The sequence below is a fragment of the Cottoperca gobio genome, chromosome 15, assembly GCF_900634415.1.
Source record: "Cottoperca gobio chromosome 15, fCotGob3.1, whole genome shotgun sequence".
Lineage (NCBI taxonomy): Eukaryota > Metazoa > Chordata > Actinopteri > Perciformes > Bovichtidae > Cottoperca > Cottoperca gobio.
In genome coordinates, this window is record NC_041369.1 from 8,011,243 (window position 1) to 8,034,576 (window position 23,334).

At 43.2% G+C, this 23,334-nt stretch overlaps 1 protein-coding gene across 2 annotated transcripts in view; it reads right to left on the reverse strand.

The window, feature by feature from the left end:
• Positions 1-601: 601 nt before the first annotated feature.
• The window catches only part of ptk7b (protein tyrosine kinase 7b), a 71,796-nt gene continuing 49,063 nt past the window's right edge, over positions 602-23,334 (reverse strand). Inside the window, exons 3-20 of one of the 2 annotated variants that reach the window (XM_029450438.1) lie at positions 19,089-19,191; positions 18,657-18,841; positions 16,590-16,737; positions 14,502-14,632; positions 12,535-12,822; positions 11,307-11,443; positions 11,049-11,184; positions 10,295-10,414; positions 9,308-9,457; positions 8,854-9,001; positions 7,901-8,028; positions 6,718-6,918; positions 5,709-5,870; positions 5,379-5,611; positions 5,198-5,278; positions 3,689-3,840; positions 3,373-3,551; positions 602-2,459 (exon numbers count right to left, since the gene is read on the reverse strand). In XM_029450438.1, coding sequence (XP_029306298.1) covers positions 2,299-2,459; positions 3,373-3,551; positions 3,689-3,840; positions 5,198-5,278; positions 5,379-5,611; positions 5,709-5,870; positions 6,718-6,918; positions 7,901-8,028; positions 8,854-9,001; positions 9,308-9,457; positions 10,295-10,414; positions 11,049-11,184; positions 11,307-11,443; positions 12,535-12,822; positions 14,502-14,632; positions 16,590-16,737; positions 18,657-18,841; positions 19,089-19,191 — 2,843 coding nt within the window. In that variant the 3' untranslated portion in view covers positions 602-2,298. Of the gene's footprint in view, positions 2,460-3,372; positions 3,552-3,688; positions 3,841-5,197; positions 5,279-5,378; positions 5,612-5,708; positions 5,871-6,717; positions 6,922-7,900; positions 8,029-8,853; positions 9,002-9,307; positions 9,458-10,294; positions 10,415-11,048; positions 11,185-11,306; positions 11,444-12,534; positions 12,823-14,501; positions 14,633-16,589; positions 16,738-18,656; positions 18,842-19,088; positions 19,192-23,334 lie in introns of both variants that reach the window. The other variant, XM_029450437.1, reaches the window with a different exon arrangement.

Genomic DNA, 23,334 nt, shown 5'->3' on the forward strand with positions numbered 1-23,334 from the left:
ATATCTATAGATAGATATAACCCCAGACCCTTTCTTTTTTAAAAGGCATACCATAAATTATAAGATTGATTTTGTACTTACAGGAAACTTATTTACACACAGAATGAAAATCAATTTGCTGATACTTGTTTGTGGTAGGTAATTATTTTTCACTGAACATTAACATTGGTAATGCAGCTGCAAGCAGGAACAGTCAAAATCATTGTTTTGAATGTAAGAAGCCAACATTAAACGTAATACATTTAGCCATTAGTCACCAGGCTACCCACAGCATTGTATTTTAACTGCCACACTATTTTACATTTCAGATTATTATAACAATTCCCATCATCCTTTTCACAGCTTTTTGGTGAATGAATGTCACATCAGCCAATGCCTAATTTGGACCTTTCTTGTGTACAATAACAAGAACCCAAAACCCAAAGATATTCAGTTTGATATAAAACAGAAGAGCAGGAAACCTTCATATTTAAGAGTCTGAAAACATCCATTTCTGCCTGATAAATTACTTTAACCAAAGTTAGCAAAATAGTTGCCGATTATATTTCTGTGGATGGGCGTTGCATTGTTGAAGCTCTAATATGAATCACGACACATTGGGTAAAAACACTGTGAACCTTTATTGACAGCAGCATGTATACTTTTGTATATATCTGTGATTACTGTGAACATTTGCTGAAGCAGATAAAAAAAAAAAGTCTAGGTGTGAGTTCCTAGGAGTCATAAAAACAAAACATTACACTAAAAACAACGTATAAAAACAAGTTCATAAACAAAGGCCATTGCATTTGATTAGATAATGTAAAAAGGGAAACAATAAAGATAATCCTTCATTTACCAGGCACTTAATGAGTACTGGTGACCCGCAGTCACTCTTTTGACCTCCTTTGTACTTTGTGTCTGCATATTCAGCTGGTTACCAGGCTGAACATGCATTGAGATGTACTGAATGAATACATAGCATCAGAGAAGTACCTTTCTGTTATAAACATAGTTAAAAAAAAAAAAAAAAAAAGACAGGACCTTCATCATAAATAAACAGGCACCTGCATGTCCTACTACACAACATGATAGAGATAAAGAGGGATATTCTTTTTAAGTGAAGTTAGTGCATGGCTTCTACATTATGTACACATTGCCTGGTGTGATGGTCCACTTTGCAGCATTGCACAAAACAATTGGACCCGGAAGGGAAAACTGTGATTGGACCTCTGAACAAAAGATGTTGCAGGTTAAACACAGTGAGAGGCTGCATGCCTGCAACATGATAATGTTAATGAGATTAAAATGTGTGTTGTAACCCATAGGTCGTGACCAACAAGCACCTCAAAGTTAATACAAAGAACACACTCATAAAAACATACAAAGCGCACACTGGCACAATCTCATCTATTCAATATATTCCTTGGCTATAAACTTGATCTTTTTTGTTCTCATGTTCCTGAAGTGTTACCATAACACGGATTTCTTTTTCCACAAGTTTCCTCACGTCGTAAAATCATTAAGCGTAACAGACGACGAACCTTCATGCAAACCCTATTCCACTTCTTCTTTGAACGTACACACTGTAGCATGGGAAAGGTTCAGTGGCACGCACACACACACACACACACACACACACACACACACTTTTAGGAGGATGGTGGCGAGTAGCTGGAAGCTCAAGCACACCAGTTGAAACGATCTCACTCCGAAGTGGTTGAAGCGTCAATGCTCCACTGAAGTCACATTATGTCCCACTTTCCCTTCAATATTCTTTCAGCCTCGTCAGAGCATTGAACCTAATTTTCAGGGGGGGGGGGGGGGTTTCCTAAACTTCCAACCAATAACTTTCTGTTGATCCGAGCCAATGAGATCACTATAACATTCGGAGGTCCTGGTGTGTGTGTGTGTGTGTGTGTGTGTGTGTGTGTGGCAGGGGTAGAGGCACTGAGGTTGTGAGGCTCCAGGAAACAAAGTGTGTCTGGGACAGAGCGGCCGCAGACAGGCAGGGTCACAGTGGGACCACAGACGGGGACTCGACAGGGAGGGTCGTCCATGCTGCGGTTAAGGCAAACGTTAACTCCTGACACTGCTCACGAGGAGCCGTTCACACAAACATGAGTGCGTTTCCGCTGATGTAGCAAAAAGGAGTCTTAGCCACACTCCCACAGTTTGAAATGCATATTTAAAAAAAAGTGTCTTCTCCTCAACCCGCTTCCCTGAAATGTGTGAGACTAATAATCCAGCATTCTTGTCTTTATTTTGGGGGGGAAGGGGGTGGGTCAACGTTCCCTCTGATGCGGGGTTATGGTCATCTCAGACTTTGCTGTCAGAGGGCAGCTCTCCCAGGGTCTGGACGATTTCAGTGAAGGAGGGGCGCTCTTTGAGGCTTAGCGCCCAGCAACGAGCCATGAGCTTGTAGATTTTGGAGGGGCAGCCGTCTGGAACGGGCAACTTCAGCTTCCCTGTCTGCAGACCTGGAGGACCAGCAGAGAGAGGGAGGTTAAACCAAATCAGAAACATGGACACGTGTGGGTGTTGAATGAAAAATTCCATATTTTAAAATTGAAAATGATCCATTTAATTTATTAGCCTGTAATGGCGTGGTATCCCCTTTGCGCATGAGTCAGCGTTGTGTTTGTCTGCCAGGAGTTATCATTAATGAGCTTTTTATCGAGATTTAAGCCACATTTTTACAAACACTTTTTAAATCCTGGTCGTTTAACTATTTATTTTAACCGGATGAAGGATTTTAGTCTTCAGATGTCTGGATCTTAAGTTTAGGGTTCCTACACCCTTTCTTAAGTCAAATTCAAGCACTCCAAGGTGCATTTTCCAGCTTTTCCAGCACTTGACAGCTCTGATAAATTACATATTTATCCTTTGTTTGCCAGAAAAGCGTCAGAGAAACACTGATTTTTAACAAGAAACTGCGTTATTCAGTGTTTACACCGGTTTTAACAACCTGGACCGCTTATTTAGGACGAGGAGACCCCTGCGGACAGTTCGGCTCCCAGTAAAAGTAAAGACCACATCGTCCCTCGATCCCACTACCAAATTCAGTTTTTTGTTTTGATTGAGAGACCCCGAGTGGCAGAAAATGACATAATGATTACATATTGTAAACTCATCTTTTAAGTTGGAGTAATGTTAAAGCCTTAACTTTTAAGCTTTAATTAATCTTTTTTGTTTTACATTATTTTTATCCTATTGACTTTTATTTATTGTGGTATTTTAATCTTTGTGTGAAGCACTTGCTGCATGTTTGTATGAAAGCTGTTGCATGAATAAATCATTTTGATGCGAGTTGAAATACCTCGTCATCTTGTTTTTTTGTGTGCCGAATCAGAACCTGGACTTAAAAATAAGGCGCTAAAGCATCATACTGACCTTCCAGCACCTCATCGTCACTGAGTTTGGCGTATGGCATTTCCCCGTGACTGAACACTTCCCACATCAACACTCCGAAGGCCCACACGTCAGACTTGGTGGAGAAGTCGTCTTCAAACACAGACTCTGATGGGAGCCAGCGCAGCGGGATCCATGCCTGTCTGTAGTGGTAGTACTCACTACATACATGCACACAAGAGCAATGACCAGGAAACAACTCAAATTAGACAGAAGAACAGAGATGTTGAAGTATTTTAATCATGCCATGTACTGTAGTGGGTGATTATTGTTAAAACAAGTCCCTGTTCTAACAGACCTGTTGTATACGTCCTTGCTGAGGCTGAGCGACGTCACTTTGACGCGCCTCTGACTGTTGATCATGCAGTTTCGGGCGGCGAGGTCTTTGTGGACGAAGCGGTGATTGGACAGATGCTCCATCCCATGAGCCACCTGGGCACAGATGGAAACCTGAAGGGAAAGAGAAGAACACAGAAAATAAAAAAATAAAGTGACTGTGAGAATACATCTACAATTAAAGTTATTGGTCAGAAGTATATACCGTAATTTTCGGACTATAAGCCGCACCTGACTATAAGCCGCAGACGCTAAATTGACTAATTTGTACATATATAAGCCGCACTGGGCTATAAGCCGCACCTGACTGTAAGCCGCAGACGCTAAATTGACTGATGTGTATGTAGCCGGTCTGTAGCTGACACCACGATCGACTCTGCGTTGTGTTGTGTAGAACCAGGAAATAACGATGGAGAACTTCTGCCTGTTCAATCAGCATTTATTGTCTCTGACCGTTGGTGTTTTCCTTAATTTGTCCATAAATTACCGTTGAAACAGAAGAAACACATGGAAGTCATCATCATACGGTAACTCCACAGTCGGGGTTTTTGGACATGCACCCCTCTCTTCAGCGTATCCTTCTTTCCGTCTCCTGAAAAAGTGGCGCGAACCCCCAGAAAGTGCCGGTTTCAGGAGTATCAACATAAAAGCATATTTAACAAAATAAGACTCCTCGAAATTTTTTTGCCATAATGAGGGTGTCTCACACACTGCCTCGCTCTCGTAATATCCGTCTGTCTCTCGTACCACTCGCTACTTTTGCGCGCTCTTTCCCTGCATCCGGTGGACTGTAACCTGTAAAATCCATAGATTTAGGAATTCCCCTAGTGGCCGTTAGCTGTAAAAATCCATAGATAAGCCGCACTGTTATATAAGACGCAGGGTCGCAAAATGGGGAAAAAGTCGCGGCTTATAGTCCGGAAATTACGGTATATATATATATATATACACATTCTTTTAAAAACATTCTTTACCTACAATGGACCTAATATGCCGTCGTAATGAAGAGTTCGACATTTTGAAAAACAGTCTGCACAGACCAAGAAACAGTGCAGCACATTACCAGGACATAAAACCACGGCTTCCAAGTTCTACACTTTGCCTTTTGTACGGATTACACAAAGAGGGTATAACGTGTTAATTAGAGCTTTAGAGGCGCTGACAGGTCGATTTCTTAACCTTTGGACTGAGCCACGTTAGCTGTTTACCCATGTTCAGTCTCTATACTAAGCTATGCTAACCGTCTCCTGGCTATAGCTTCATGTTTAGCGTACAGACATGAGAGTGGTACTGATCTTATCTAACCCTCGACAAGATTGTTTATTGTCCAAAAGGTCTAAAAGATAACAAGGATGGAGAACAATCCTAAAATGCTGACGCTAACATACATTTCTATCTTTTCCTCTTTGCATGATGGACAGTGTGCAGGATGCTTTGAGCTGTACATCATGGTGCAACATACAACACTTACTTTGGTCTTGGTGCTGATAGGCTGAGATTTGACCTTGTCATCTTTGCTTTTGGAAATTCTCAGGAACTGCTTCAGGTCTCCCTGGTATCATCGAAGCAAAAAAAGAGCACATTACATCTGGTACAACGATTATAAATGACTTTGTGTGTGTGTGTGTGCGCTTTTGTTTCTGTATTCTCACCAGGTCATAGTACTCCAGGATCATGTAGTGGGGCTCTGCCTCCCTGCACAGGCCCAACAGGCGGACGACGTTGGCGTGGCTGAGCTTGGCGAACATCTCAGCTTCGCGGCGGAAGTCGAGCTGGAGCTGTTCGTCTCTGGTCTGCAGGCTCTTCACCAGCACCACCGTCTCCTCCTCGCTCTCCTCCATACCCTTAGCTTTGCACAGCAGCACCTCGCCAAACTCCCCTTTTCCTGAATGAACAAACAAGTGACCTTCTGTTAAGTGAGAGCACAAGGACAGTGATTATCAGCAGATACACACAGAAGAGAAGTATTTAAATCAGTGAACCTAAAGTAGTGATGGTTTGTAGGTTCGCTCGAGGAAAGTGGAGCTTATCGTTGTTGACGTGGCTGTGCCGTTTCTCCGTTGTTGCTATGGTACCCATGTTGGTGAGTGCCACCTCTTCCTGGATCTCAGCGGTGGTGTGGCCATTTTGTTGAATGGCCCCTCCTGATAAAACACAACGAGCAAAGAGACGGTTTAGAAATGATGATGTGGGATGTTGTGTGAGGAGAACACATCTTAAAGAATGCTATCGAATATAAATCAAACTGTGACTTAAGAATGTCACTACCGATCAAACTTCATGAAGACAAAGCTAAAGGTTTTTCCAAAATGTTTATATATCTTTGTGTTGAGAGGATATCGAACTTAAAATTAAACAAAAAGGAGCAGTGAAAGATATTGTGGTAAGCTGAAACTAAAAACAACAATATCATCATTTAAGAAAAACTCAAACTCAACTGAAATGATATTGGCTGGTTTAAAAAAAGAAAAGAGAAAGAAAAGTTATAATAAATAAAAGTTATATTACTTTATTTAACTGGAAAAAAGGAACTTCTGTCAACTCTCCTGACATCTCAGCCCTAACAAACTAAAACTATATCAAAACTAATACTTTCTGAAAAACTCAACTCCAGCAAACCTAAAATTAAATCCAAAGACAAAACTTAAATAAAAACTAAAAACTATTGAAAATTCAAAACTATTATAACCTTGGTTCTGAGGTTTTAAAAACACGTTTCAACATTTTCCAGAATTGGTTTTATTTCTTTTGCACCAAGCCTTTACTTTGAAAATATGACAGGATATGGCTCAACACATTGATCGAAACTTGTGGCATTTTACATGTTGAATGCAATACCCAAGACAAACACAGGATGGCAGCAAATATCCTAAACCTTTCAACTTTCAAGACTCTTGAGGGCCATGAAGTTGAGGGAATATCAACCACTCACATTAAAAACATTTTTTACAACCTAAACATTCATAAGCATTGTCCTCCAGAAGTCTGTACCGTTGAGACACTCCATCTCCGGCTCCTCTCCGTCCTGGCCTTTGTCCAGTCTTTTGGCATGGCGTCTCTTTTTGCAGTAGAACATGAGTCCGAGCACGACGATGATGTAAGCCACGGCTGCTCCCACTGACAGGCCGATGGTTTGGATCATCTTGTAGGGAGCCTTGTCCTCGTCCTCGACAAAGTTAGTGGATGGTTTTTCTGCTGGGCACAGGCAGCAGTTATGGTCAACTAAAAATGCTCTGAAGCAGTAAAGGATGTTTTATCTTTAAAGTCTGTAATCAACGTCACATATTGCTTTTCATCTTTCAGCACATTTAGATGTTCTAGCAGCAGATTTAACATCAGAAAAGGGTATGCTAACTTATAATTGTTTTTCCAAGGATAGGCTTTTGAAAATAATAGTTTAAGGAGTCAAAAGGCAAACGAAAGATTCAAATATGCAGATCACTTTGAATCAGATGTAGTTTACCATTGAAGAAATCCACGACAGTTATGATGTGCAAACGACTATCGCACAACTACTCTGCGCTACAGAAGCAAATGGCAAGTTATCTGTTTTACAGATTTAAGGTACTTAACACAGTGAAAGCCATAATACTATTTCAAACACTATTCAACAAGTCTTTTTTCTGACTTGCCCTGTTACACTGTTACTACTCTGGCTTTGTTGGGCAGTGTTGTCACGCTGACCCTGGCAAACCTTTACACAATTGTCTCAAACTAATTTCTAAATTCAATTGTCTCCTATTTTGAACTAACCCAGAATACCACCCTACTACTTTGGGAGAAAATGAGTTGTTATGGGACACTAATGTAAATGTGTGACTGTAACTTTCAGCTTCAGTCATCACACAAGGAGCCACAGAGTGAGAGGCGTTATTAGATCGAGCGTCTGCCCAATCCCATCACCTCAGTGACGGCCGTGGCGTCAGAGATGTGGCTGTGCTTATTAACCTGTCGAGACGGATGACAGGCAGAGGCTGAGGTTTAATTAATGCCTTCATGCTTATGCCCCATGTGTGCACCTTTGTTCACGATAAAGGAAGCCTGTGTGTGCGCGCATATGTATATATGTATGTATATATGTATGTATATATGTATGTATATATGTATGTATATATGTATGTATGTATATACATACATACATACATACATATGTTAGTGTTTGTGTTAAACTCACCCACTACATAAAGCTGAGCCACACGGTCTTTGATGCTGCAGCTGTTTCCCGCCACACATGTGTATCTGCCCGTGTCATCTGTGGTAACATCTGTAATCACCAGGGAACCATTGGGCATCTTCTGGAACCTGGAAGAAGACAGAAGGGACGGAGGGAATAAGGGTGGAGGTCTTTCACAACAAAGTCCACGACACGCACACAGTGGGCCTCATGCAAGAACATTTTCGTATTCTTATCCAAAATCTCTCATTTTCTTGTGTGATGTACGAGTGTCACGAGTTGAATTCAGTAAACCCTCTTAAATGCAGTTTCATTACGAGAGAGTAAACTAATACCAGTACTGACTAAGTTCTTCTCTTTAAACTCACAGTAACTATTACTGTTAAAGTACTTCAAACTATTAGAAAATAATAATGTGACAAATTCAGTGAAAGTATGACTGAAGGCTTTTTACACAGAGCACAACAAAGAGACAACAGAGGTTGTAACTAGAACATGTAAACATTTCATTAGTTATAGCATGTGTAGCCCCGTTTCCTCGCTAATATTGGTTACACTTGTGGATCAACTTGCATTTTTTATGATTTATGTCATTGGAGCTGCCTAAAAGACATTTTCGACTTCTCCCAAGTTCTAGTCCTCATTATGCCGTTTCCATAGATATCGCAGTGAAAAACAAGGTTACAGTGATTCAAATGTGACAGGAACAAAAAACGCCAGAGGGAGAAGGCATTAAAATTGTCATGTCAAACTAGACCATTTGTGCTCTTTTTTCCCTGCAGAGAGAGGCAGACATTTGTTCACGACTCGTACAAAAGGTCGTGAATTTCTTTCATTACATAAAGAAAGTACAAAAAAATAAGTGAACGTGACAAGTTCTCTAAAAATCCCTCAAAATTGTTCGTAAGAGGCCTTCTTGCATGCTGTAATCCTAATCCAAGTGGATCCTTTACCTCCTGTTCTTACTGATGTCCAGCGTCTTGTCTTTGACCATCCAGTGGATGTGAGGCTCGGGGTCGCCGGTGGCCTGACAGTGCAGGATGGCTGTGTGACCTTGGTACACCGTTGTATTCTCCGGTTCCAACTTGAAGCGAATGTACACTATATGCGCGCGCACACACACACACACACACACACACACACACACACACACACACACATTAATACAACCACAACTGGGCCATAACATTTCCTGTACAGACTGTGGTGACTGTGGTTAACATCTCACTTACACTCTACAACCCAAATGCAATTCATTACTGGGCAATAAAAAGGCCACCAACTACACAATAAATGCTGCTGTGTTTGCCACTTGATGAGAATGATCAACGGCTCAGATGTACTGAGACCACAAGTACTTTCAATGTGGGATTGATGACTAATGGCCCTTTAATTTAAGGTGTTTACCGGCCACTATGAGGGTCACCAGGGCTCTGATCTCCCCCTGGAGGCTGTTGGAGGCGATACAGGTGTAGTTGGCGGCGTCGCTGCGGGTGACTTTGGTGAAGTGGAGCTGGCCGTTCCTCTGCTCCACCCGAGGCGGTAGATCTCCTCCGTCTGCAGGGGGAGACAGAGAGACACGCAGGGACGAGGGGTGTTAGATGGGCCGAGTCTGGCGCTGCATGTGGAATTCAAGTGGTTAAATCGACTCCATCGCGTCAAACACAGATGAATGGGGGAAATGATCCATGATGAGCCTTCCTCACACTCCGTTTATTACAGATTCTGCACATGTTTCTACACATTCTTGTGGAAACCGCATTCATCATCATTAGAAAAAAAGTAGCTGCTGCATTTTTGATGAAATGTATTCTTAAGAAAGTGTTAAAACAGTCATTTCTTATCCGACTCAAAAAGGGACAGTTCACACCAACATATTAAAATACATATATTTCCTCTTACCTGTAGTGTTGATCATCTAGATTGTTTTGATGCGAGTCGCCGGGTGTTAGAGATGTCTGCCTTCTCTCAAATATAATGGAACCATATGGCTCTCGGCTTGTGGAGTTCAAAGCGCCAACAAAATACATTGAAGAAATTCAACAGCAATGTCTCTTTCTAGAAATCAGGACCCGGTTACTCAGGATAATCCACAGACCTCTTTCATGTAGGAACTACCTCCTACAACCAAAACAAACGCTTGCTTCTGCGCGTTGATAGGGTAGAAAGAAAATAGTTCCCATATGAAACTGCTCACAACAAGGTCTGTGGATTCTCCTGAGAAACCGGGTCACGATTTCTAGAAAGAGACATTGCTGTCTTTTAAATGTATTTCACGCTTTGAGCCTCACGAGCCGAGCGCCGATATCTCCAACACTCTGACATCAAAACAATTCATAAACAGCACCACAGGAAGATTTTGGGGTGCCCCTTTAGGATATTGCTTGTGCACACCTGCTTTGGTCCAGCGGATGGTGGGGCTCTCTCTTCCTTTAGCGGAGCACTGGATGGTGATCTCGTTATCCAGCTCCAGGCACTGAGAAGGCTGGGGGGTCGGCGTGAACTTCAGCTTTTCTGAAACACAAGTCAAAACACCACACGGACATTACACATGTGGTAAACACGGAGAGGGGATGGTTCGGGGTGTATGGGTACATGTCAAAGCCTATTTTGTGCAACTCAGCTGCAGATGAAATGACAGTCAGCTGACACACTTCATGTTCAGACACATTCAGGGAAATGTGGCTACATGCACACACAGATCTGATGAGAATACGTCTATCAGAGGATGAGATCATATAAACAGAGCGATCGGCCAGACAAAACAGTGACATGTCAGGCCATTTATCACAGTAATCCAATAGCGACAGAGCTACGCTGAGGGGAATCTATTATGGAGATAATGTGTTACAATAGAGGCAAGAATAAGGCTGCCATGTATGAGTCATATTTTACACCTCTGTGGGTGTCCTGCAGTTTGCCCAGAGACGAACATGGACATGCGCTTCCTATTTTAGGAAGCACACCCACAAGGCATGACCACGTTTGTTTTATATTTTCTCTCAACGCTGCATTACTAATTACACCCTGGATATGATTTCCCTCATTACACATTGTCGTCAGTCTGGGGAATGATAGCTTCAAATATTTGCTCCGTATGCTCAAAGTATAATCTACTGTATATATTGATAACTGAGTTGCAACTTACCAAGCACAATAACTCGGGCTTGTCCAGACAGTCGGCCGCCCACGGTCTTAGTTTCACAGCCGTACATCTGTTGGTCGTACACCTCCACGTTGTTGATCCTGAGGGTGCCGTTGGGGAACATCTTAAAACGAGAGTCCTAGAACGAAAAGAGGATTTTTCGTAAGTTTAAATGTTCATCTGCTAGGTATAGATTGAATGCATGTCAGAAAAATAGACACATTTAAGTGTATGTGTGTGTTATTGTGTGTGGTAGCTGACCTCTGGTGTGAGCATGATGTTGTTGCGGAGCCAGGTGACCTCAGGTTCAGGGTTGGCCTGAGCGTGACAGTGAAGGTAACCTGGTTTACCCTCCTCTAGGTGGCTATCCTGAGGCTTCGTCACCCACACTGGTGCCGCTGCAGAGACACACACACACACACAGAAAATGTGTTATATAAGCACAGACATTCTACACCTACCCATTACAGTATACACATAATAGCTCTTCAGCTACATGGCAGTCCCTTGAAGGAAAACACAAAGTCTTATTGAGCTTGGCCCATGGGTCAGTGTAAACATGGACGCCATTAAGAATCCCTGTGTATCTGCTAGATGTTCCCGGCACGCTCTTAAATAACAAGACTTACTGTAATATTAAAGAGGGATTCAATGAGCTATACTGTTTGTTAGCCCTTATTGGCTTGCTTATGTTCTGTCTCAGCTTACAATCTACATGGGGAACATTTCTTTTCTCTACTTTTGGGGTTGCTATAAAAAAAAACAACTAAAAACTCAAATAGTTATTTTAGTTAGGAGTCTTAAAAAGGGACAGATTTTAGAAATACAGACAATATCCCAGCAGAGGCTTTTTCTTTCTTTTTAAATCTCTAGTGTTGTCGTAATATACCGGTATTGACATTTACCATAATATTTATAAAATGAAATATTGATATCATGTTACTGATGCACACATGATCATGTGGTGTAAATAATCCAGGGCGTTCTTGCTTTGTCTCCCTCCAATGCCCCACACAGAAATTGGTGTAATATATTTGCTTAAAAAAAAAAAAAAGAGGCAAACCGCACAATAACAAAAAGGTAAAGATGAATTACAGTTTTATTATTATATTTTTCCACCTAAAGTTTTCTATAAATATCGTGATCCTTTTGTTATGGTGAATTCTTTCAGCCACTAAAATCATGTAGTGGAAATCTGATATTGTGCCTCAATCTCTAGTAAGGGTCCAAAAACACTGGATCCTACATTTCCCATAATGCATCGTGAAAGCATCTTTCAATACATCTCCCCCGCCTCCTAAATGTCCACCTTCAAACCCCATGCGTCCAGTTTAGAACGCTTTCTGTTCAAAATTGTAAGTCTCGAGCCCAGGCTGAGGGTTATTTTTAATAATGTTCCGACAACATATAAAACAGGAGTTTTGCGCCTTGCGACGGGTAAACTGGACTTAATTTGTAAAATTGCTGAAGCTGTCTGCGTATGACTCACTGGCCACGGTGAAGGTGACCTCCTGTGTCCTGCGTCCTGCTCTGTTCTGGGCCACGCAGGTGTAGATGCCCGAGTCTCCTCCCTCTGTGGGACTGAAGACCAGATCCAGGCCATCCTGGTAAACTCTGTCCTTCATGGCTCTGCCCTCCATGGCTTTGACCACCCGCTGACCTTCTCTCTCCCACCAGACCTCAGGCTCGGGTCTGCCGCGTGGGGGACGGCAGGCCACCCGCTGCAGGGTGTCCGCTGTGAAAACCTTCGACAACTTGGGCACCATGTCGTCTATCTCTGTGGTGTGTGCAAGAAGAGAGAATGAGATAATTTTCAGCATGTTGATTTCCATTAACACAAAGCCGCTGATAATAATCAATCTGTCTTCAAAGCTAGTGAAGCGTTACCGATTCGGAGTTTCATGAGCGGCGCCGAGCGCACTTAATTCCAACGCACAGATCTGTCTTGTTAGGAAAGGTCCTCTGATTTGTAGCGCAGGTCACAGTAATTAGAGAACAAAGCGCACAGTAGGCGAACTGAGTATATATAGATTGTATGGGAATTAACTCGGGCCTGTGTGAGGTGGGTCATATCAAAACTGGCAGCCCCTATACAGAAGGTGGAATGTTATCTGTGGCACAAAGACTCACAAGACCTCCCACTACTGTGGTTTAATACGGTGAGTCCCAAATGGAAGTCATTAATACTTTATTGGCCGACAACGCTCTGAAAGCTGGTCAGTGGCTACGACCCCTTCTACGAGTCTAAGATCTAAAACAATTAATGAGAACCGAAGAAAACACACATTTCTCAGAAGATGAAAGGGAAGTAGAGCTGGGAGAAAGAGGGGGGGGGGGGGGGGAGAATGAATGAGGTGGAGCTACAGTGGAGTGACTGTTTAAACTTGTTGCTAAATACTGAATTCTACTGCGACACAATCCCCTATAATGCCTGCAGGGATTACCATCAGATTAAGTGAATTAAGGTATTTAAATGGAGCTGTGGTTCACTGGGTTATAACTGCAGATACAGTCGTACCTCGTTAATCCAAAACCCTTGGGGGGGAAAAAAGGAGAGCTGTTCGGGGGGGAAAAAAGTGTCCGGGATTCTGAAATGCATAGAAATTCTAGCCCTAAGCTTACATAAAATATTTGACTTGCATGCACTTGCATTTCAAAATGCTGGCTGATTAGTAAAACGAGACGATACTACCGATTGTTACAGCTTTAAGCTCAAGCGGCCATTTAAAACGCTGTTTTAAGGAGTTCTCTTTGGAGAGCAGGCGCTGTTATGTGCAACATAACAAAAACAACGTTGATGTGTCTGGACTTGTATACATTGTTTTCCCTGCATAGATGAGAACCTAACCCTTTATGCCGAACCACAAAGTTATATTAGTTATAGCTGTGATGTTTTCTTTTAAGTGGTTTAACACACCTACTCATTTGGAAGCAAGTCATTTCTTACCATTAAATTTCAACTGATGGATGAAAATCACAGAGGCAGGTCTAATGACATTTCACAAGCTCATAATTACAATGCTTGTTAAACCCGTTTGAGTCATACTGGTACGTTATCTAGTGTTACTGTTGCCAGGTGCTGTAACACTTTGGAGAAAGCCTGAGCTAAACAAGATTGGCAAACAGCTGGACTGTTGGAGGAAATAATATGGTGGGGAAGCAGGAAAATGCTCCAGCGCACGTGTGTGTGTATGTAGTAGATACAGCTGGGCCGGATGTCAATAAGGGAATGTGATTATCATTGGAGAAATCTGGCTCCAAGTGAAAGAGCCAGAAGAAGAAAGAGAGCGGAGAGAAGAATGAGAAGGAGGGCGGGATAAATATGTAACCCAAATGCCCCTCTCACTCTCAGATTACAGAATCACAGGTGTTTATCTCTCACCACTTCAACAACTGCAAATATGTGTGTGTGTAGTGTGTGTGTGCGTGTGTGTGTGTGTGTGTGTGTGTGTGTACCAGCTATGAGGAGGGAGGCTTCCAGTGTAACAGAGGATCCTCTGAGGCCGCGGCCGACACACTTGTAGGTCCCCGTGTTCCTGGGCTTCACCTGGGTGATCAGCACTGTGCCGTTGGATAACAGGAACACACTGTGGAAGAAGAGGAATAAAGATCAAGTTTAGACTTTAAGCTCTGCTCATTCATACTGTCTCACCATCACTGACCAACACACATTATTTATACATCAAAGCACATTGACAGCGGCACACGTCACAGAAACGCAACTCCCAACGCCAGATCTCGCTCAGGTGGCATCTGAAAAGTATTTGTTTTGGCCTGCTGGGAGCACCAGATGGAAGCGCTCTTCCACACAGGACAATACAAATGCCACAAAAAATACTTTTTCTTTACTTGGCACGTTACCTGATGCAATCTGAATTGCCCTGATTCACTAAACTGAAGCCATCTGTTGCCCCAAATAGGTTAAAGTAAATGCTAAGAATGTGTCTACAGAGCTCAGAGAAAAGTGTCCTACATAGGGAGTTAAATCTAAAAAAATAGTCTTGTGCTTTTTTAAGAACTTTAAGAGCTTTTTTTGGGAGTATCAGTGCCCGAGATGGATGGCATGAGAGGTAATTAAAGACAGACCTTAAGGCAGCTTCGGGGCTGACAGATAAGGAGCGGCACGTCCCACACAGCACGGGGAAATAAAGCTCAACAGACCGGACAACTCAACAGCTCATCACGGCTGTATGACAAAGGCTTTATAAAGCTAGGGGGGGAAGTGAATATGTAAAGCAGAGAGGAATAAGTGAAGGTGGAAAGCTGGATACATTCAGGATGCTGTGTAATTGCACAGAAGAGGGACTCATCCAGGACTATCTGGTTCTGCACTGGATTCCCTCAGGAGGGGTGATATTTCTGTGTCATCTATTCTTCTCTGCTCAATAGCAGGAGCAAAATGAGCTTTGGGATTTAGTGTGAGGAAACTCTAAAATAACCACAAAATAAAACGAACAAAGGCAGAGTGTTCTTTTCTTTCTTCTTTTTCAAGCAATCATCTACAAACATGCGCAGAAAGAATGGTTATGTTTCAAATGTTTCCCTGCAGAGTTGGTTTGACCCAAGGGGCGGAATTCTTTCTGTCTGCAAAAACAGCCTTGAGCTTACGCTGGTATATTTTTCTATAAAATCATATGAAATGTTTCCATATGAAAAACAATCTACATCATATATGCAAACATAATCTAGAGGGGGGAGTTGTCTAAACAGTGCAGGTGCGAAACAGATGATATCTCCTGCAGAGAGCTGCATTCCTCTGGCGTTATATCAGCACAGATCAATAAACACAAACACACAGACCACCAGGCTGCCTTGGAACACCTTACCCACAAAGAGGCTCGGTTTTTATTGAAGCAGTGTGTGTGTGTGTGTGTGTGTTTTATGTTCATGCTTATTACCCATCCATCTGTAATCCTAGTGCTGAGTCATCACTGCCAAGGTGACCAAACCCGCCTCTGACAAGCTCATTACAGCACTGACTAACTATTGATGTTGAAGTCCTTCTCTTCCCTCGCTCACTGAACACAATAATCCCTTTAAAAACAAGGCTCCCCATGTGGAACCGCTTGCCTTCAGTGCGCCTATGTAAAGCGTGAGGTGCTATGAACCCTGAGGGTATGCTTGGCACATGGTATAGACATTGGTTATTATCTAGCGCGCATGTGTTTATAGGGGACATGCTGGTAAGCTCGAGGGGTTTTTCCGCTCAGTGCAGGAACACCGAAGAGCTGCAAAGTTCTTTGTGAGAGGCTGGAGAGACAAGACTGTGTTCGAGTAACGTATGGAGAAACTTTCCAGCGCTTTGTTTCAGGAATAATATTCCTTAATGTGCAATTCATCTAGAGCAGTAACGGCACACAGAGAGCCCGATGCAAGGGTTCCACCTCATTGGGTTCAAAGGAATACCCGACTGTAGCTGAAGCTTATATAATGGCAAGTAAGAGGGAATGAAGTGGGGGCAGGCTGGGGGAGGGGAGTCTGAGATGTATGACGAGAAAGTAAAGACTGTTTTTAGCTTTTTAGCTGATTTAGCTCTCAACACACCGAGACTTGTTGACCAGCAGCTCATTTTCATGGTACCACTCCAATGTGGGGTCCGGCACGGCGGTGAATTGGCAGTGGAAGGCAGCCTCCTCGTTCCTCAACACCACCTGGTCTTCAGGAGTGACCACCGGCTTCGGGAAACTCTCATCTGTCAGAGAGGTGGACAAACATCTACATGATTATATCTGCACGGCATCGGCCCTGCAAGCACTGATCTATTCCGGGCTTTATTAAAAGCTGTCAACAGCAGCGTGGGGCTGCTGAGCAAGCGGCCTTCAGGTGGCGGTGTGTGTGTCAACACCTCAGGGGCTCCCGGGAAGACTTAATAAGGTCAGTGAACAGACCCTGCAGCTTATCTGGACCATCTTCTCCTTTTTTTTACCTCCTGGATCGTAGAATCACGCACAGGAGACCATCTCTCTCTCTCTCTCTTCTCTGTGATCATCTTAAATCACACAATTGAGGTTAAAAGGACTAAAGTGAGGTCGCTTATTATAGAAACAAGACAAATATGTACCTGAATGATCAATTTAATGTTTAAAGGGTAAACAATGAATAAGGCTTCTCACTCTTTTGACTCTTTCTGGACTAGTCTGCTCTGACCTGCCAAAAGCAGAGATTTGGTACAGTACAACCTAAGAGGAGGAGTTATTACCACACAGACTTTAGCACATTGTTATCCAAAGCGGAAGGGTGTTGAGCTCAATAAAGAAATGGGAACAAGAAAATACCCTTAATCCAGGTTTACGTGTGTGAGAATTTTAAATCTGAACAGCTAATAGCCGTACGGTGCCAGTAACAGCATTAGGATATGGCTACCGGTTGGTGTGCAGAAGAAGAAAGGCGCTGACACCTGGCCCACCCAGGAAGTCGGGCGGGAAGGCCTCATCTTAAAGAGCTGTGACCGTGTCTAAATATGTCAGCCTTCACCTTAAGGTGAAGCCCTATAGAAGAGCCGAGGGTGGCAACATGGTAACTGGAAACTCAACAATTATCCATTCTTCTTCCACACAGGTGCTAACCTAGCGTGTCTGTGTGTGTTGCAGGTGGCTAATTAGAGTGGAACAGGGCATCAGGTTTCTCGCACAGATGTACTGTACCAACTGTGGTGTACTGAGGGGATAATACACAGGAGGGGCACACACACACACACACACACACACACACACAGTAAACATCATAAGTCCTGTTGAGCCTGCAGAAAAACAAATAATCTCCCTATACAACACAGCACAGCAAGCTGTCTGTGAAAGCTACAGTTACATGCAGTCAGATCAACAGAGCGCCGCTGCGGCTGAGGGAGCTGATGTTATTGTTCGCTCTGTAGATGTTTATAATGTTGTTTTTGTCTGCGTGGGTGGCGAAGGAGAAAGGTGCTAACACACGCTCTGGTAATCACATTAGGAACTCCATCACTTTCTCTTCCTGCTCTCTCTCAACACTAATGGTCTGTATTCCCCTCCTGGTCCTCCTCGCCTCACTTCCTGGCAGGTGTGGCAATGTGGAAAAAGGTTTTAAGCATAATGCCAATTAATGGTTTTCCTTCTAGTTCCTTCTATTTAGGGGATTTACTGCTTGTTCTCTGATTTATGTTATTGCAAAATGTATATATTTGAATTAAGGACAGTTGATTAGGGCTGCAAATAACGATAGTTTCCACTATCGATTGATCTACTTTTTATATTCTAGATTAAATAGACTAATCGCTTGGTCGAAAAATGTCAGAAAATAATGATAGTCCAAGGTGATCAAAATAGTTTTTAGTTATATTTCTGTTAATCGACCAATCGTTGTTGCAGTACTGTTGGTTGGATATAAAAAGAGACTTTACCTTGGGCTATGAGGGGCATTTTTCACTATTTGACGTTTTATAGGTGTTTATAGGTTTTATAAGTGTCCCAAGTGAGGAGCCATCGAGAAAATAGCTAAATTAATCAATAAAAAAAATTAAAATGACTTGCAGCTCTACAAACATTTCTAAGAGTGGCAGAAAAGTATTCAAATAAAAAGATAATTTATATGTTGCAACAGCCCAACACGCGTCATGTCACGTAAGGACACACACACCTATAATGTTGAGAGTGAAGTTGCTGTTGCTGCAGACGTGCCCGGCTGCATTCTTGGCACAGCAGTAGTACAGGCCGTTGTCGTCTGGACTGGCACTCGCGAAGGTGAGCATCCTCTCCTTGTTGTTGATCTGGTGGCTCTTCTCTGTCAGCTTCACCCCGTCCTTGAACCACTGACACGTCGGCCTGAGAGGGAGAGGAGGATTACAAGAGGATTGGGGCGGAGAGAGGTTTAGAAGAGAAGAGAAAATTGTGGAAGAGCCGGGGTGATTGATGGAGCCAAAATAGAAGAGAGAGGGGAAAGAAGAAGAATAGTAGAAGAGGAACTTGAGGCCATGAGAGGCCAACGATGACAGAAGAATCGTTTTTCAGTACAGTCCTCAACATGATCTTTAACCCTGTAAGCTCTGAACTCTGGGGGGGGGGGACTCACCGTGGGTGTCCATCAATGTGACAGCGCAACGTGACCAGCGCAGAGCTCTCGATCTCCCCTTCGGAGGCGGGCTCCTTCAAAGTCACGCCCCCACTTTCTAACCCTGCAGAGTAAACAAAACAGAGGAGACAGTAAGGCGGAGGAGGGAAGTAGCAGGGGTAATAATAATGGAGGAGAAGGACAGGAGGAGAAATCGAGTTAAGTGGTCGTCCCGTCATGTGTCCTCGCAGGGAACGCTGCGACGCTAATGGGTGCAGCGGGGATGAGGGCAGAGTAGGGCACATCACTGTGACAGCAGTGACTCATGAGCAGAGAGCGAGCAGGGGAGCTACCACATCACTGGGTCAGCTTACGTCGGCATACCGCTGCCCTGCACTCAAGCGCGAGCTGGCCTTTACAGTGCTTTTTATGGACATTTCATTAGCTTACTCTGTTAAAAGGGCTACTCTGCTGTCAGAGCAGCACAGTACAATCAGGAAGAAGGGAAATGAGCAACAAGAGAACAGTGGACATGTTTTCACTTTTTAGCACCTCGCAGTTTTTTAAATGCTGCAATAATGCATCCTTTAGAATATCTTCAAAGCTGATCCGGTGCGTCTCCATTATGCCACAACAAAGTGATGAGGCATCACTCACACAAGTAACATGAAACCTGATCAATGGGGAGTGACGGACGAACAAGAGAATTAATGAAGGAAACAGATGGAGGGGGAAATTGATCCAGTCGTCCCCTTAATGCCTCTCGGTGCAGTGAGAAGTGAAGGCGAACAGTGTGGTTTCACCATTAAAGGGGTTTGACCCAGTACACTGGGAAATATATATCAACTACATGCTATGTCAAGAAATCAACACAGCAGCAAATCATTCCTGCATTCTCCTCAGAGACAGTCAACATGCGATCATTTTTCAGTGTCCAAGGGAGAGTACTAGATATATCTTGTGATTTGCCGAGTGGCTCCTGTAAGCTAAGCCTCTTCGGTGTAGCCAGAAATTCAGTGTCAGCCATAGAAATACTGCATTTAAGCTGACGGAGAGACTAGGCATTGGACGATATGAACATTTCCCGATTATCCTGGCCAAAATAATTGTGATTAACGATATCCTAAATAATCATCAAAAGGGTTAACACTCTTAAAATGGTACTAAACATACTGGAATCACTTTACCTTACATTTAGTTAAGAAACAAATATTTACATTTTTATAGGACACATCTCTTTAGTTAAAACTAACAGACAGCTTTTCAAACTTATTGCAAGAGTTGGTTTTTTTCACAGGTTGGAGAAGAACTCCTGTATCGTCCTATCCTAATCCCCGTCTGCCGCTGAGCTAAATGCTCACTGAAGTCTGAAATATTTAGGTTATTTATGGTGCCTCCTTTGGTGAGTGACACCTTAAATTGGTCTGTGATTGGTCTTAGTGTACACTGCTGGAATTCCCCTTTCCCTGTCGAGTGTGTCGACTATACAAATACTTAATGTTCACACTGAATGAGAACCAGGGCTAATAGTTATTTATGTGATGAGATATAAGCCGTGGTTGTAGTAACTGTACACCTGGCGTGGTTGCTGGGTGCATAACATTCACTGAGAGAGCGTGTTTGTTTGGGTTGCCCTGGTTTATGCATGAGTCCTTGAGGGATTTGTGTGCATTTACAGTACGCAGTGTGTGCGTTAGTGTAAGACATTCCATGAAGCTCTGCTGCTATGGCCTGTGGCTGAATACTGCGGCTGCATCTCTGCTGCTGTTTGAATCACCTATGAAATATGCATGGCATGAGCCTCCACCTGAGATAGCGGTGGATGGGGGGGGGCACCACTGTAAGGTCAGAGGGGGCGCTAGAGGAAGCCCTGTCACAATGAATTACACAGGAACCTGGTATTACTCTGCACCCTGGGGGATCATGTGAAACCATCTCTACAGTAACTGTACAGCTTCTTCTTAACACAGATGCTCCAACAACTGTGAGCGTGAGTGCACATCACGCTCACAGTGGATCAAATGTGTGTTTATGCGTCTGTTAGAGACAAGTGTTTGTGTATGCATGTGGTGGTGAGAAGTAAAACACAGTTGATGCTGCCCTGAAGCACGTGAGCATGCATGCCAATGTCTTTGAGAGTTCTGCAGAGGATGCCAATTGGTTGGGTGTCTCAGTCAAGGCCTTTCCAGTAAACAGCCCCAGTAGCTGTAGTGAGGAGGAGGAGGAGGAGGAGGAGACGGTGATGAAGGCCATCCCAGCTATAGGGACCCGGGGCCAGATGCTCAGTCAGACCTATTATTAGTGCACTGGAATCATAACGAGGTCGATAAAACCAGACGGGGAAAGAGTGAGTCACTGAGGAGAGAGTGAGACAAAGTTTTGATGGAACAACAAGTATCATCTGCAGTACGACATTTGCAAATTAAATCAAAAGAATTTGTTTCAACGTGCCTGGAGTAACAGGTGGGTGTTTCCACTGTCAAACTGTCAACCTCTTGTGACACGCTGAGTTTAAAGTCTCTCTGTGCTACTTTTATAAGGCTACATTCACACTTCAATGTCTTAAAAACACATAACCTTTGCTACGTTTACACATCACACGTTTTCAAACCCCTCAAACGAAGACATTTTAAAATGCTACAGACGCCATTTTTGTTTGAAAACTCCTGGACTGCACTTTGGTCTTTTGAAAATTGACACCCCGTTCAATTCCTAAATGGGTCAGTCACGACGTGTCCTAACCTGATTGGTCACATCCCTATCACGTGACCATCAGTGGTCAATTCACCATGGATATTGAATTACAGGTGTTGCTGACCTATGCTAGCAGCTGTCGTTTAGTTCAATTCTGTATTATATACACGACTGCCTGCATGCGCAGGAAGCAAGATATTAGTCGAGAAATTTGCGACAGTTCCTGTCCAGCAGCGTTAGGGTTATCTGCTTCCTGTTTACATCGGCACTCAATTGCCTAGAGTACATGACTAGTGACGTGATCTGCGTTTTCAGGAGATTATTTGGGAAACAGCGATAAAACGTTTTTTTAAATGCCATTTAAAAACGAAAAGGTATTAGTGTGGATGTAGCATGAGAGTCTGTGTGTTTTTCTGCAGGCAATTAAAAAACAAAACTATAATATATATATATATATATATATATTCAACATAGAGATTTAAACCTATGTGTCTGGTATCTCTTTCTTTGGGAAAACCCCATAGACACCTTTTTGTAAGAAATTCCACCAGCATGAGTGTGAGATACGAGCAAAAAGAACGGAGTAGGAAGCGTGAGCTGTAAGAGAAACAATGGTAAAGAAAAAAAAAAGGTAACCACAGTGCGGGACAAACTGCTCGACATCTCTGACCTGACCATCATTGGAACAATGAGCACTTAACACGTATAGCCTTGTGACGATCTAAAGTTTCTGCCACTCCTGGCTTATTTGGTTCTCCAGCACGTTAAAATCAATTATTGGAATCATTTCATTCCCACTTTGACCTGGATTTTCAGACAGTCACACATTCTCACTCTTTACTCCGCTCATATCTCCATTCACAGTTCAGGTTTCTCCAGCTGTCCACTCGACAAACAGAAGGCGCTCTTTCATAACCTATTAGTGGCAAATAGTTTCCCATAATCCCTCTCAGAATGCATGACTAAGTGTTGGAGCAGGCCTGGCAGCTAACGCCATAATAAGGGGCGTATAATTATTATGTTGGAGGCAGAACAGGAAGTCCTATCAACACGGGGATGATAACAGATGAAGTGTAAAGATATTGTCAAGGCAGATGCTTGGACCATTCATTCCTCGCTGTGCCAAAAGGCAGCTGCGCGTTCGTCTGCTTCACTCAATGAGTTGTTGCCATGGAGAAGGGTTTCTTGCAACAGAGAGGCAAGGTGAATTGTGTTATCCAGACGAGTGCAGGGGATGTGATTTGATTGACAGCACCATATGGGTATGGAAAGAGCTAAAACATTTGGCAGAGCGGCTTCATAATTGTAAACTGTGTGCGCTAAAACAGTCCCGGGAAAAAAGCGTGACGGGCTCAGCTGGTGAATGAGAAGAGGTGTCAGATTTTATCAGCTGTGGCCTCAGGGGTCAACAGGCCAGGCTACTCCGATAGATGCTGCTGCTGTGACAAGGCAGAAAGAGGAAGGAGGGAAAAGAATTATGACAGTGGAGCAAAGCCACTCTGCAGGGGAGAAGCTGATGATGGAGCCTGGGTCATTAGACATGAGGAGCTGCATTTTGTCAGCTCACAAAATA